The 14350-nt window shown below is 40.1% G+C and overlaps 1 protein-coding gene across 6 annotated transcripts in view; it reads right to left on the bottom strand.

Moving 5' to 3' along the window:
- The window catches only part of PHACTR2 (phosphatase and actin regulator 2), a 225049-nt gene that overhangs the window by 13454 nt on the left and 197245 nt on the right, over positions 1 to 14350 (bottom strand). For all 6 annotated transcript variants that reach the window (XM_045842641.1, XM_045842642.1, XM_045842645.1 and 3 more), the window contains 3 exons: positions 11090 to 11151; positions 8302 to 8439; positions 4994 to 5070 (listed from right to left, as the gene is read on the bottom strand). In XM_045842641.1, the coding sequence (XP_045698597.1) occupies positions 4994 to 5070; positions 8302 to 8439; positions 11090 to 11151 (277 nt within the window). The remainder of the gene's footprint in view (positions 1 to 4993; positions 5071 to 8301; positions 8440 to 11089; positions 11152 to 14350) is intronic.

Genomic DNA, 14350 nt, shown 5'->3' with positions numbered 1-14350 from the left:
GCACATTGTTTGAGAAAAGTCATCATGATGGAATCCGCACTTATAGAAACAATAGGGAATAGATCCTTTATTTTTCTTTTAAGTGTGTGGTTTTTTTTATTAGGTAATGGAGTCTTATGTTTCAAAAATTCAAAAGGTTCGAAGGGCGAGCAGTGAACAGAATCCCTCCTATGCCTGGTCCTAGTCACCCAGTTCCCCTCTCCAGCGGCAACCAAAGCCATCAGCTTTTTGTGTCTCTGCAGAGATACAGAAGCAAAAGAAGCTATGTGTGGGAATGGATCCTTCCAGTGCTGACTGATAGATACATCAATGTAGCAGATTACCTCTGGATAAAGAGGTGCCTTGGAAGAGGCAGCAGGGCCCTCTCAACCCTTTAACATGCCCAAATGCCCAGGGAGTTAATAACAGATTTAGATGTAAAGAAAGGTTTACTTGTTATAAAGAGGTAACGTCTGACGCTAATAAGAAGAGCTAATAAGCGAGCTGTTCCATATCTGTGCTGCACTTAAGAGGCTAGGTAATGATCAACAGCATGTTTATTCTCTCCACGGGTGACTGGTGCTGAGAGCACCGCTATCATCTACACGGGCAATTTTCTGATGTAAAACACTATTGTATTCTTGTAGTATCTGAATTAGACACAGCAGTGTTTACCAAAACATTTCCTCTTAAGACATATACTGACGAAAAGGGGTGGGGGGAGGCAGGAGCGGGTAGAGGGAGGTAAGCGATGGCGGACGGGGACGTGGCGTGGGGTGGCGAACACACAGTATCAGACACAGGTGCTGTGTTGCAGAACTGTAGCCCTGAAGCCTGTACTCTTTTATTAATCAATGTCAGCACAATAAATTCAATAAAAAATAAATAGGAAATACTGAAAACAATTTGGAAATCATAAGCATGATATTTATAAGTTTCAAAGCCAAAATATTTCTGTACTGGAAAACAAGTCTAATGATGTAATATAGTTTAATGGAAAAACAGCAGTAGACACTTGCTCTACTGCCAAGTTTTTAAGAATACTTAAGCAAGCCATCTTTATCTTAGCGATATGAATATTTAATTTTTCCTTATCTGGAAAGACATTTGAAATAGTGTTAATCAATATATTTTTTGGAAAACTTTTAAAGCTTATCTGTAATATCAGCTATTACCAAAAAAAAAGTCTATAGTTTTCTTTTGAAATTCAGCTCATCCTTATTTGCATCTATTAATATTTACTAAAACAATGAAGATATTAGTAGACTATTTTATGGAACACAAGAGGCATACTCTGAAAGTCTGTAGATGAGTAAATGCAGAAAAATAGCTAACAGAATTTTCAAGGTGAGAAAATACCCTACCAGATACAAGAATACACTACACACCCATTCTAATTAAACAGTGTGACACAGTGCAAGGATACACAACAGCTTGCTAGCGCAATCTCCAGAATCTGGAAACTGACCCATGTGTACATGAAAAGAAGAATTTCTCATCGAGGGGGAGAAAAGTGGCAGTGGAACAACTGACTGTTGATTTAGAACAAAGCAAAGCTAGTTTACTCTTTTGAATCACACGCCCAGATAAATGCCCAATGGCTGAGAGATCTGAGTGTAAAGAAAAAGCATGTGTCAAAATTAAAGGTAATACTTTTATAATCTTGGCTGTCCTCCATAGGACACAAGACAATGAATTAAAAATTACAATACAGTCGGAGGACATACAGAGGATCCAAAGACACATGAAATGATGTTCAATATCGTTAGCTATCAGAGAGATGCAAATTAAAACCACAATGAGATACCACTCCACACTGGTCAGAATGGCCATCATAAACAAAACAACAAACAACAAGTGTTGGAGAGGTTGTGGGGAAAAGGGGACCCTAGTGCACTGCTGGTGGGACTGCAGACTGGTACAACCACTATGGAAAGCAGTATGGAACTTCCTCAGAAAACTAAAAATGGATCTGCCTTTGACAAAGCAATTCCACTGCTGGGACTATATCCTAACAACCCTAAAACACTAATACAAAAGAACCTTTGCACCCCAATGTTCATAGCACCACAATTTACAACAGCTAGGTGCTGGAAGCAACCCAGATGCCCATCAGTCAATGAATGGATCAAAAAACCTATGGTACATTTACACAATGGAATTCTACGCAGCAGAAAGAAAGAAGGAGCTCCTACCCTTTGCAACAGCTTGAATGGAGCTGGAGAACATTATGCTAAGCGAAACAAGCCAGGCAGTGAAAGACAAATACCATATGATCTCACCTTTAACAGGAACCTAAACAACAAAACAAAGAAACAAGCAAAATATAGTCAAAGACACTGAAATAGGGGATAGGCTGACAGTGACCAGAGGGGAGAGAAGAGGGAATTTCAGGGGGAGAATAGGAAGGGTTTACAGGAACAAATTTAAAGGACACATGGACAAAAACTAGTGGGGCGGGGTGTAGTAATGGGAAGGAAGTGGAGAGGAATGGGTGGATGGGCTGGAATAGGAGTGGAGGGCAGAAAACTGTACTTGAACAATGATTAAAATAAAAAAAATACATTAAAAGATAATGGCATCAAACAGTAAAAAAAATTACAATACAGTCAAATTTAAATATGCAAACATTTAAACAAAAGGCCATAAGCACTAAGATGTTAACGATAAACTGGGGGAAAGTACTGTGACATGTGGTAAAGGACAGATATCCACAGTGTCTGACATCTTACTAATCTATAAGAAAGAGATAAACGACCCAAAAGAAAACTGATTACAACACATCAAAGAATAAAAATTAACATAAAGGTATGTCAAGATGTCCAACTTTATAGAAATCAGTGAAATAGGGTATCAATGTCCATTCTTTAGATAACAGACCCCTCACTGCCATCATCACTCCCAAATGCTGATGAAGGTGAAGAGACCAGGCACGCTCGTGAACTTGGGTCACAGAGTAGCATCTTCAAAATGTAAAAAATGCATCCAGTGACCTAGCAAATCTACTTACGGGACTAATACAGAAATACTGGTGCCCAAAGACACATTCATAAAGAAAGTCAAAACAGCATTGTTCCACTAACAAAAAACGGAAAAATTTCATAAACATCTAGCAATAGAATAAACTGGTCAATAACATAGGGTACATGTTATCTATGACACACCATCGAGTCATGAATGAGACATCTACTATACGGAAGGATTCCCCAGAGGCTGTTTTGTGTGTGACTGAGAAGGCGGACCCACACGCAGATGAGCGCACACACGCAGGTTTGTACGTACACAGAAAAGACGTCTAGGGGGAGCTACGCTGAAATCTCACCAGCGCTTACTGCTGAGAACGGGAACAAAACTGGGGAAGGAGTGAAGGGAGTTTTCATTTGCACTTGACAAAGTAAAGTTTTTCCACTGTTTGAATGTTTATTTAGACTATATTATTTGTTCACATTAAAAATACATATCTAAAAAAAAAATGACCTTCAATTCCTCCGGCATCCTGTTTTCTTTCTACTTGTTTATCATGTACAACAGAAGAGAAAGAACCTCTTTTGGTATAAATGCTTCCCTGCCCCAACCCATAAAATGTAGACTTCCACAAGAAGGCATTTTAAAAGTTTAATTATTTTTTATTGTGATGTATTCTTTATATAATGCCATCAAATGAAATGAGGTGACCAAATACTATAATTTCTAGGAAAACTACAAAAACTGGGTTCATACTGTCACTACATCTCAGGGATCGGGACTCAATGACACAAAAACATGCCATTTTCCCAGTTGCCTGGAGGTCCCAGCTGGCTTGATGTCACCATAAGTATCCGACCACCTTATTATAATCAACTCTCCTAGAGAAGTGTGACCACAGGTGTCAGATATTAGCATGAACTTTTCCTGACCCCAGAAGTGGAAGGGAGAAAAAGAGAGGACACAGGTTTGGGTTGGGGTTGACCTGTAGGGAGACTGTGTGTAGATTATGATAGGATGAAGCCTTCGAATAGAGAAAAGTCCTATACCTTCAGGATGTCTGAAAGTCCTACATGCATTCACACACACACACAAAATAAATAAATACTACTAGAGAAAACAAAAGAGGTATCGCTAAAAGAAAGGGGAGCTTCTTCTGCATACCTGGCATTATAGTTACAGGAGCCATATCTATGGAGCAAGGCAGGCCCCATGCACCTCGGGGAAGGGGTTTGCTATGAAATCCTACTTTCATCAGGTGACGTGCTCCCCGGCACGGAACGCCACCATCAGCAGGAGCCACTGCAGAAACAGCAGCACCACAATGTGTGGCTGCCCTCCAGAGGCTGTTTCCAGCCTAGGGGACCAGTACACGTTTCCAGAAAGAATTCTTCATGTGATTGTCTGTCCTGGCATGCTCTTCAACACCTCGAGTTTTAAAGATTCGATTGGCATGCACATTTTTAGGAACACACCTGCTATATAAAGCAAAGCACGTAAACCTGTGAGAGCGAAACATACGGAGCACCTGTGAATGGTGGAGGTTGGACTACACAATCACTCAGGGCCTATTAAACTGAATGGCGCTGGGAGGAAAACGGTAGGATTGTCGTGAGCTTCTGTGGCCCCCTTACACACTGGGTTCCTACTTTAAGTTATTGTACATATTCTGAAGGTTGAGTTTCTATCCTAAGTTATGTCTACTTTGAGTGCAAAGCAGACATGTAGGTGTCCAGCCTGCTCTCACCAGCATCTGTTCTGGGCATAAAACTTTAACTGAGTCTCTTCAAAAGCAGAGTTAGGGGTACTGGTGCTTGTCTTGTGGCCCAGAAAATAAAACCAAAAAGAAACCAAAATGTTGTTCTTTAGAATGATTCAGACTTCTTTGAAAAAAAAATAAGACATCTTAATTTTAGAAATGTTCACTCAATGGTATTATGCTAAACTGTATATTTTTAAAATTTTAATTGTCATAAAATACATGAAACATAACATAAAGTTTACCATCATAATCATTTTTGATATGTTAAACTGAATTTTGTCTACCTACCTTGTAAACTGTCGACTTTCTTCATGAACTTCCATTTCTGTGCTTTTAAATTCATTTAGTTCTTTCCTTATTGCTGCCTAAATAGGAGAAAAGTAGATAAACAGAACTGTCACTTAGGTCACATGTTTCCCCAGCATACACTGCATCAGCAGAGCAGGGGACTCCCAGTTTCTACTAGGTAAAGGTATGATGGATGTCATGTCACGCTAACTAAAACCAGCATGGATTTCTCTCAAGTGCCACTGACAAGGTGGAGGAAGGGGGCTTTTCCTAAACTCGCCATGGGGTCTGATCTATGAGTTACACCCCCCCAACCCCGCCGATGACCAAAAGGACAGTGCGGGTCACAGGCTGTCTGAGAAACAATGTCGTTTCCCTACAAAAGTTCTGCATTTCATACCACACCCGGGGACGTGGGTCTGGTCAGAGCTGCCACAGGGCTACAAAGAAGGCAGCTGCCATTTACTCTTCAACGCTGAAAGTTGAGACCACTTCGGCACAGCACTGAAAAGCTACTCCAGTGGAACAGAACACTAACTATTACCACTGACTATGCAATTACCAATGCACACATAATCCAGGTCACCTGAAAGGTGTGGTTTAAAGAGATGCTTGGGTTCTTTAGGCTGCAAAGCTGAGAGACTCACCAAAATGTCCACATTAGTTACCTACTGACCACAGTGGCTGGATTACAAATGGGTGTTGGTTTCAACTTTGCGCTTCTCTTTACATCCTAGCTTTTCTACAAGAATAGTGCCCTCATGTAAAAATGTATATTTATCAATAAAAACAGCTCCATGATGCCTTTGAAAATGGACTCTTCAGCTACAACACAGAACGACTTCACAAACCACAGAGGATTACTTTGCTGACAGAAGAGAAAATCTACTTTGTGGTGGGAAAAGGCGGCCTCTCTCTGGCTCTCTCCTGTCACTGGCACTCTGCAATACACAAGTTTTTCTCCCAGCGCCCCTTCCAGTGTGACAGCTGAATTCTGTGTCACAGCTTGCCTTGTCTCCTCAAATATACCCCTCAGCCCCTATAGTTTCTAAGGGGAGCTTGTGGCTGGGAGGTGAAGGCAGGGGTGATTTTTTTAAAAAGCAATCCCTGCTACTGATTTTTGGAAGAGATGAAGCAAGCAGAGATATCTGTGGGCCTGGGTCCCCTGTGATAAGACTAGCTCTGGCTGCCCAAGTGAGATCAAGAGCAAGGATACTTTGTTTTAATCACTGAAAGCTTTGGTACCTAGAACCAGGAACTGAAATAGTGAAGATGCTCCGTACTCCTTATCAATTCACATCTATCAAAAAGTCTTCCTTGTAATGAGGTATTTTAATATGGACGGTGGCAGAGACTCCCGTCTCTGTGCTCATTTAAAATGTGTCCTCTGCACATTCTCATGTCAGTGGAAGAAGTGCAAAGGAGTGCACTTGGCGCCAGAAGTCACAGAGTCTAGTCTACCTGCACCTTCAGCAGCAGTGTGACCCTTGGAGGGTTACTCTACTCCAAACCTGTGGTCTCATCTGGGAAATGGGGGTGAGAATTCCTCCCAATATTATGAAAATCCATTAAGAGCCTATTTGAAAGTGCCTTGTATGCTGTAAGTATTCAATAAAATGTCATTGTTGTGATATTTTTAAAAAATGAGTTAAATTTTAGTTTGTGATTGTGAGGAGCAACTCACTTTCATCTATCGAGAGTCTACTCTGGGTAAGAAGATAATGTCAGTGAAGGACCACAAGGACAGATAAGGCAAAGTCCCTATTCTCAATGGCAGGTTGGCTAGCGATCAGAGTCTGGCAAAAATCAATGAAGGCATTCTTTGAGAATCAATTGCAATGTGGAAGCTACAAAAAGGGTGCTGAATAGTTTATTTTTAATTGTAAATTGTGTGCTACACATTCCTTATATTGATCACACAATTCACTTATGACCATAAACCTAGACATAAATTCAATATTTATGGCCATATCCCACCTGCTCAGCTGCAATGTGACCTTGACATTCCCTCACCAAGAGGTGGGGTTTCTCTCTCCAGCCCTGGATCTGCGTGAGACCTGCAACTGCTTTAACAACAGAGCACAGAGCAGAGGTGAGGCTGTGCCAGTGCGGGATACGGCCCTGAACTGACCTAGCATCTCTTGTGTCCTCCTCCTTGCAAGCCAGCTGCCATGTAAAATGTATGTGCCCACCCTCGGGGAATCACACTGGGAGAAACCCAGAGTTGAAGCAGAGGCGCTGGAGGATGCCATGCCCTATGGATACAGAAAGAGGCCAAAGAGCAATAAGGTACAACAAGGCAATGACGAGCTGGTGGAGATGCCCTCTGGGAAGTGGATTCTGTGACCCCAGGCACCACCTTACTCGATGATGCATGGACCAGAAATGAACCGCTAAGCTGAGCCCTTCCTGAATTCCTGCCTAAAACGATTGTGAACAAAATGATGGTTGTTTTAAGTCACCATATTTTGCAGTGATTTGTTGAAAAGCAGTAGATAATCCAAAAACCACTTTAAGACTTTCATCTCTCAAATGATGCAATGGAGATCAAGTCACTCGCCAGATATCAAATGGGCATGAAGGGACAAAGACGAGGCTCATGCATCTGCCTTCTTACTTCACGTCCTCTGCTTGTTCTAAAAAAGTGAGCTTCGGAGCCTAATGCATACAGATAATTGCCTCCGATCTCCCTGTTGTGTGTGTCAGTTTGTGATTAGACACGATGAGCCAGTTGCAGGTGATGAATGTGATGTGAAATTATAGGAACTGGTTGCTTGAAAATAATGTGTCAGCAAGTTGTGACTACAGCCAATGAGAGAAATGCAAACCTCATTGTAAAAAGTTCACTGAAGAATGACCATAGTTTTACTCCAAGAGTTACTTCTCTTACTATCTAAAGAGATTGTTCTGAGAAGGGGAAACATTTAATTAAGACCCTCTGTCTTAGTGAAACACATGTACAATAATCTTAACTCTCTTCTATGCAAAGAAGACCAGCGTTTAGGCCTAACAACTCTTCGTACTAGTGTGAAAGATATGGGACAGAAAGAGGTGGGCTGACGCAGTGGGACTGAAGCCGCATGGTGCTGGGTTGGGCCAACAATGGAAAGTAACTGAGCTGAAGCCAGGTCTTTCTAAGATTGAAACAAAACAAGTCCCCAGAGACAGCCCTGAGACCAAAATGTAGTATTTTCTGATACTATGAGAATTACAGTTTTTTTCCTGAGACTTAGTTGAAAGAACTTCATTGATATTACTAAAACAATCATAAATAAGCGAAGTCGTGGCTAAGCCACTGGAGTTCTTGCCTTGTCTGCGGGCGTCAACCTGGCCCAGGGCTTATCGGCCCGGCGATCGTAGTCAGGGGAGTCGGTGACTTCCACATACTCGTTGAACCGCAGGATCCTCCGGGCCTGCAGCTCTGCCACGGTGGGTCTCAGGCTGAGCTGCAGGCGAGTGGGGACAAAGGACGGGTTCAGTAAACCATTTACAGCCTCACGGTGGCAAGTTTTCTATGGAGAACTTCGAAGTTATGGTTAAATAAGGTCACTTTCAGATATCAAAAGAAAAAAAAAAGGCAGCAGCATCTGGGGATTTTCTAATAAGAACTAGAAAGCAGCGTGCCCTAATTTTGAGACTATAAAAATCGTCGTTGTTAGGTAGGTCACAGTCTTTGGCAACCGTCTGCATTACTCTCTTTTCTCCAACTTGCTTGGCATTGTGACAAAGGCACCTGCCATCCCTGACACAGGAAACAGGAACACCACAGACACAATGAAAATCCAGATACGGGAGGGCTGGTTTGGGGCCTGAATTATCAAGACAAAAGCCCTGCAACTGGGAGCCATGAGAAGAAAAATCCTGGTTCCTATTTTATGAAACCCGTATATTCAGAAATGCACAAAGTTATGCCACAGACATGGTCCAGGAGGGGTCTGCCTGCAGGCGCTGTGTCGTGAGAGGCTATGCACCCAGGCCCAGATTTGACATTTACAAGATCTTGGCCACAAAAGCTGACTTGCAGGAACAAGGAAGGGGGACACCCTGGAGAACTGCACTCAGTAGGGTGCTTACTACTTAAAATCAGCTGCAACCTTTATGATGCTTCTAACAATGTGGACTCCTCCTGGGGTCTTTGTCAAATTTGAATTTATTTGAATTTATTTTTCTATGTAATCTACCCAGCCCTGTGTGTATTTGCTTGCTTGTCTTGGTCTTTTCTCAAGCCCCCAAATAAGGCAGAGATTGTAAAGAAACATGGCCCCTTGGTCAACAGGCACCACCCACTCTGCTGTTGTGGTTAACAACATCCCCTTCTCTGGGCCTTGGTCTCCTCTTGAGTAAAACCAGAGGCTGAACTCAGTCAATGCTCTAACCATCAAGGCATTCAAAGACCTGCAGAAGGCCTGGGTCTACACCTTGAGCCACTTGAGCTAAGATATGACAACTTTAGTCCCTTCTAGGTTCATAAAGCCCTGGTGGGCAACGGACAAAGGAAGGAATCTAAGTGGTTCTGTTATGTTCTCAGTTACTGTCTCATCTATATTGTTAGATTCTTACTGCCTCTCTAGGTTGGGCAGAGTTAAGGTAGTGGAAAAACCCTGCCTCTGGGGACTGCCCAGAAGCCAAGTGACCAATGGCCATGCAGGTCAGAGATTCTCCACCCAGTCTTGCCCTTCAGGATCCTGTCAGTGACGGGGTAGCTCTTAGAGATATGGACCGTCCTATACCTGTGACAGGGAGCTCCACGTAGCGGATACAGGTGGGGACAGGAGTTAAGGACAGGCTCTGTTGCCTCCTGGAAGGGCCCAAATGCACGGAGAAGACTATATGCCTGTTGGCGGTGAGCCTGGAGCAAGGAGGAGGGGCTACTTCTTATCTGTAGGTGGCACCTAAGGCCCACTGAATGCTAGAAGAGCCATCTCTGGAAATTCAGTTTAGTCTTTCTCAGCTGGACAATTACTTGACATGTAGGGTATTGAAGAGAAAAAAGACATGAATCAAGGATCTTCTCCCCTAAAAATCAAAACCAAAACCTCTCAAAACACAGTCTCTAACTTTTCCATGGGGATGGAGTGTTTCTTCAGCTGTCTTATGATGCTTTTGCTAAGGCTCGCCAGCCGGCCCAGAAAGTTGTGGGTGAGGTCACACATGGCAGTGCAGATGTCACGCTTTACTCATCCTGCCTTCTCCTGGGTGAAGGGGATACTCAAACAATCACCAAACAAAGCTTCATAATGAAACAGAAGCTCCAATAGTGTTTGATTTTTCCAGAGGCTATTATTACTTTAACACTTACGGAAAAAGCGATAGCCCTGGCATTAGATTTACATTTTGATAAATGGTGGAAACAATTGCCTGAGGTAAATCATTTGTTAATTTGGGTAGCACTGCAGTAGGCAGGCTGGATGATGAAGTTCACCTAAAAAAATTACCGCATTTTTCGGAGTATTAAGATGCACTTTTTTTTTTAAACCACATTTTTTGCTTCAAAAAATTTTTCCCTATTTTCCTCTTTTAAAACCTAGGTGTGTCTTATGGTACGGACCCCAGACACACCTAGGTTTTAGAGGAGGAATATAGGGAAAAAAATTTTGAAGCAAAAAATGTGGTAAAAAAGTGCATCTTATTGTCTGAAAAATACAGTTCTCACCCAGCTCAGATATGGAATAGTGGCAAATCTTCAGTAGTAACAAGATGTTTATTCAATATTTTCAAGGCTACGTGGAGAGTGTGAGCATTTAAAAAAACTAAACATTGAGTTGTTAATAATGATTAACTAAATAGATGAAGTTAGTGTTTTTTTTCTTTTTTATTCCCTTTTGCACTTAATTTTTTCACACAGATTCTATGTTATTTTCATAATCATTAAATGCACCTTAAAACTTTTTATTCTTAACATCAAAATTAACATGCAATTATAAAGATAATCATATTGTATTCATTGCATTGATTTTAATTTCTATGATCAGTTAGTGGATTAACAGCACGAATTATTCATAAATATCAGATTTACCTGTAGAGAGCTGATTTGCATTTAAAAAATGAAGCACATCTCAAAATACACATAATCACTAATGGTCATAGTTTCCTCACCTTTCTGCTGAGTCTGCGTTTAAGTTCCATTTTTGCTTCTTGTTCCTCTTCTTCATTCTTTTCTGTTCATTAATGGAAGGGGAAGCATGGAGACTTAGTTACTATAAATGATTTTATAATCAGAAAAGTATATCAGGTCAAAATTATATAACTTTGACAGATATTGATCAAACACACCAACATTTTAAAAACCTTGTCAAAAGAATTTGCAGAAAAATCAATCATTAATTTATATATATATAAAATTACAGTAATTCATGTATACACATATAGTATTTTTTTTCTATGGGACTGGTTTATTTACTAATTGTAACCCTTTTTGCTTGTTGATTCCTTGTTCTATTCTGACAAAACCACAAGAGTGCCCATATTCTGGTGAAAGTCTTTCATTGCTGATCATCTCATGGGCTTATAAACACAGATTATCAGAATTCTGATAAAAATTTGCTTCTGGATCTGGCCTTCATGTGAACATCTGAGACACATCAAAAGAACAAATTAGAACCATGTGATGCATGTACAAGTTGCTGATTTCTAATCAAATCCAACTAAAATGCTCCGTTTGTCTGCTTTGGTTTCCATAGAAGCAGAATGTAGTCACTTCTTTGGACTTCGCTTTTGAACCAGAATGTTCTGAATGGGATTACAGTGTACTGTAGGTGGAGAGGATTTATTTTCTCATGGCTTTGACTGTCCAAAGTCTTCTCTTTCTCTAGTACTTCACCAAGGAGTATAATTTGATGGCCAACTTAAATGAATGCTGCCCAATGGATAGGATTAAACAAAAAATGTCCAGAACTTTTAAAGAAATAAACACCATTCAGGTTTTAATGGTTGCTTATTAGATGAACTTCTCTCTGTTGCTTGCTGTAGTTCATCATTTGTTCAGTAAATGTGCACAGATTTTACTCATTGGGTTTTAATACTTACAAAAGACTGTCTTTTAGAAAGTGCTATTACAAATTCTACTAAAGAAAAAAACTGTAAAAGCTCAACTAAAAAGGAGAACAAGAAGTCTCTCTGAAAATATAATTTTATTTATTTTTAAAGTTCAAACAGACTTCTTACCACAAAGACTATTTTTATTGTTAATAAACTATTAGCATTCAGTATTTGCAACATCTGTATTTGTTGGCTGAACATGCTAAATCTCCATTCGTTTTCCTTATCTTGACAGGGAAAAGTTTCTACACTCTTCTGAAATAGTAACTTTAATTTATAAGAAAGAGAATGATTAGCCTGATATCTTTTTAGACAAAGAGTGAACATCAACTGAAATCACCAGGCAAGACAAGAAACAACTAGTTTAGTAAGTAGGCTTTCATTAAGTGTCTGTCAAATGTCAAACAAATTTGATTATAATTCAGATTTCTTCCTATGAAAATACTGTGGGTACCCTTAAAATACATCCTTAGGGTCCAATAACTACCTTTGGGGGGTTGGATACAGCATATGGACTGCACAATCCAAAGACCAAACTTACAGTTCACGTCATTCAAACTAGGGTTGTACAAGACCAGGCTTCTAATATTAATAATAAAAAAATATAACTTTTAAAACACCTTAATCAATTATCCCTCTACAGCGATTATGCTATATTTTTAGAGGTACTTTTCAAAGACAAAAATTGGATTTCTAATATAACTTAAAACAAATGCTCCAGTTTTCATGAAATATATAAAATGTCATTTCTTTGAAGAGAATTTTAGAAAAATCTGCCTTATTTAAGCATATTAATATCTATGTGACAGCCAGTTAAGCTTTTTTTTAAAAGGCCAGTTACAGTTATGGGAGTTAAATAAACATGATCTTACTTTATGGGAATTCTTTTTTAACATCAGGAGCGGACTTCCTTACATGTCCCATATTTGAAATTACACTTCTAATGAAGTTAGAGGAAAAGGGTTAGAGGCGGAGGGAAGTCAATGTGACTGTTCTTCTGAATCTCATTCAATAGTTACTGTAAAATCTCTTACAAAGATTCAAGGTTAAACCTTAAACTTGGTTAAAAAAAAACACCTCCCTGAGGTTTTTTAACATTTCCTCCTTTTTTGTTTTTGGATTTATTAGAGGGCTCATTATAAAGTAGGATGTGAACCTTTCTGGTTCCTCAAAATAGGCTGGAGGAATATTCACGAAGGACGTGATGGGGCTCACTGACAAGTCTGGCCCTCAGTGACTCTCACCAGAGAAGGGGAGGGTGAGCGTTTCAGAACAGCCACAGGAAGCACTGGCCATAAACGCAGCAACAATGCAGGAGGTTGAACGGGGTGGGCACCCCAGGGGAGCTGCCTAGCTAGCGAGTGTTGCCCGGAGCATTTTGTGGATGAGCTAAAAGAACAAAGAAACACACGGAAACACCAGCAACTGGAGTATCACATTCTTGAGGTATCAACTCAGATAAAATGGATTTTAAAAGGCTATTTTTGTGGGTTTGTTTTTTCTCTTGTCTCTTTGACATGTTTCCGTGTAGATTTTCTAGCTATGGACCTGTGACAGAGCAAGATGTGATAAAGTAGATGTCAGTGGAAAAATATAAATGATAGATATGAGTGTTTACTGTAAAATTCTTTCAAATTTTCTGTATGATTAAAAAATTTCATATAAAATGTTATATGCATAACTCAATGGCCTAATACATCTTTTCCCTATAGAAGATACAGCTGGAATTACAATCACAGCTACAGAGCATAAGAGGATTTTTAGCTTTTATCCCTACCCTGAAAAAGGTGCTCCATATATATCACTTTCCTGATAATATCAGCAAAAGTTGGCCTTTTGAGCACCAAAACTTAACTTCTATTGTAATGACTTTAAGGAACTAGTTCTAAAGTGTACTGCTAAATATAACTTTACATATATTTTAAAATGCTAGATGCACTAAAATTGGAAAGAAATAAATAACATAGTTTGTGATACCAGGAATGATACCAAGACATAAAATTTGTCCTGTGTTGCCAATGAGAGCTATCAGTATTAACTGTCATCTGACTTACATTTATTGAACTAGTGGTGGACTTGAATTCGAGAACTACTGAACATTTTATTTTATGAATCTGTTCCCTAATTCATCAAGAACAGATGACCTAGTTATAGAAAGTGTCCCTTAAAAACCACCCCGTGTCACACAAAGACTTTTCTCCAGACAGACAGTCATACTGCTTTGGAACACAAGCTGGCAACGAGACATACAAACAAATGGAAGGACTGAAAGGCAAGCAGAGCAAAATACAGTGTCCTGGCTGTGCTCTGGGTGACCTC

Source organism: Phyllostomus hastatus, unplaced genomic scaffold, assembly GCF_019186645.2.
Source record: "Phyllostomus hastatus isolate PE091 unplaced genomic scaffold, TTU_PhHast_1.1 phas_contig_40, whole genome shotgun sequence".
NCBI lineage: Eukaryota > Metazoa > Chordata > Mammalia > Chiroptera > Phyllostomidae > Phyllostomus > Phyllostomus hastatus.
This window is presented reverse-complemented; position numbering and strand designations above follow the sequence as displayed.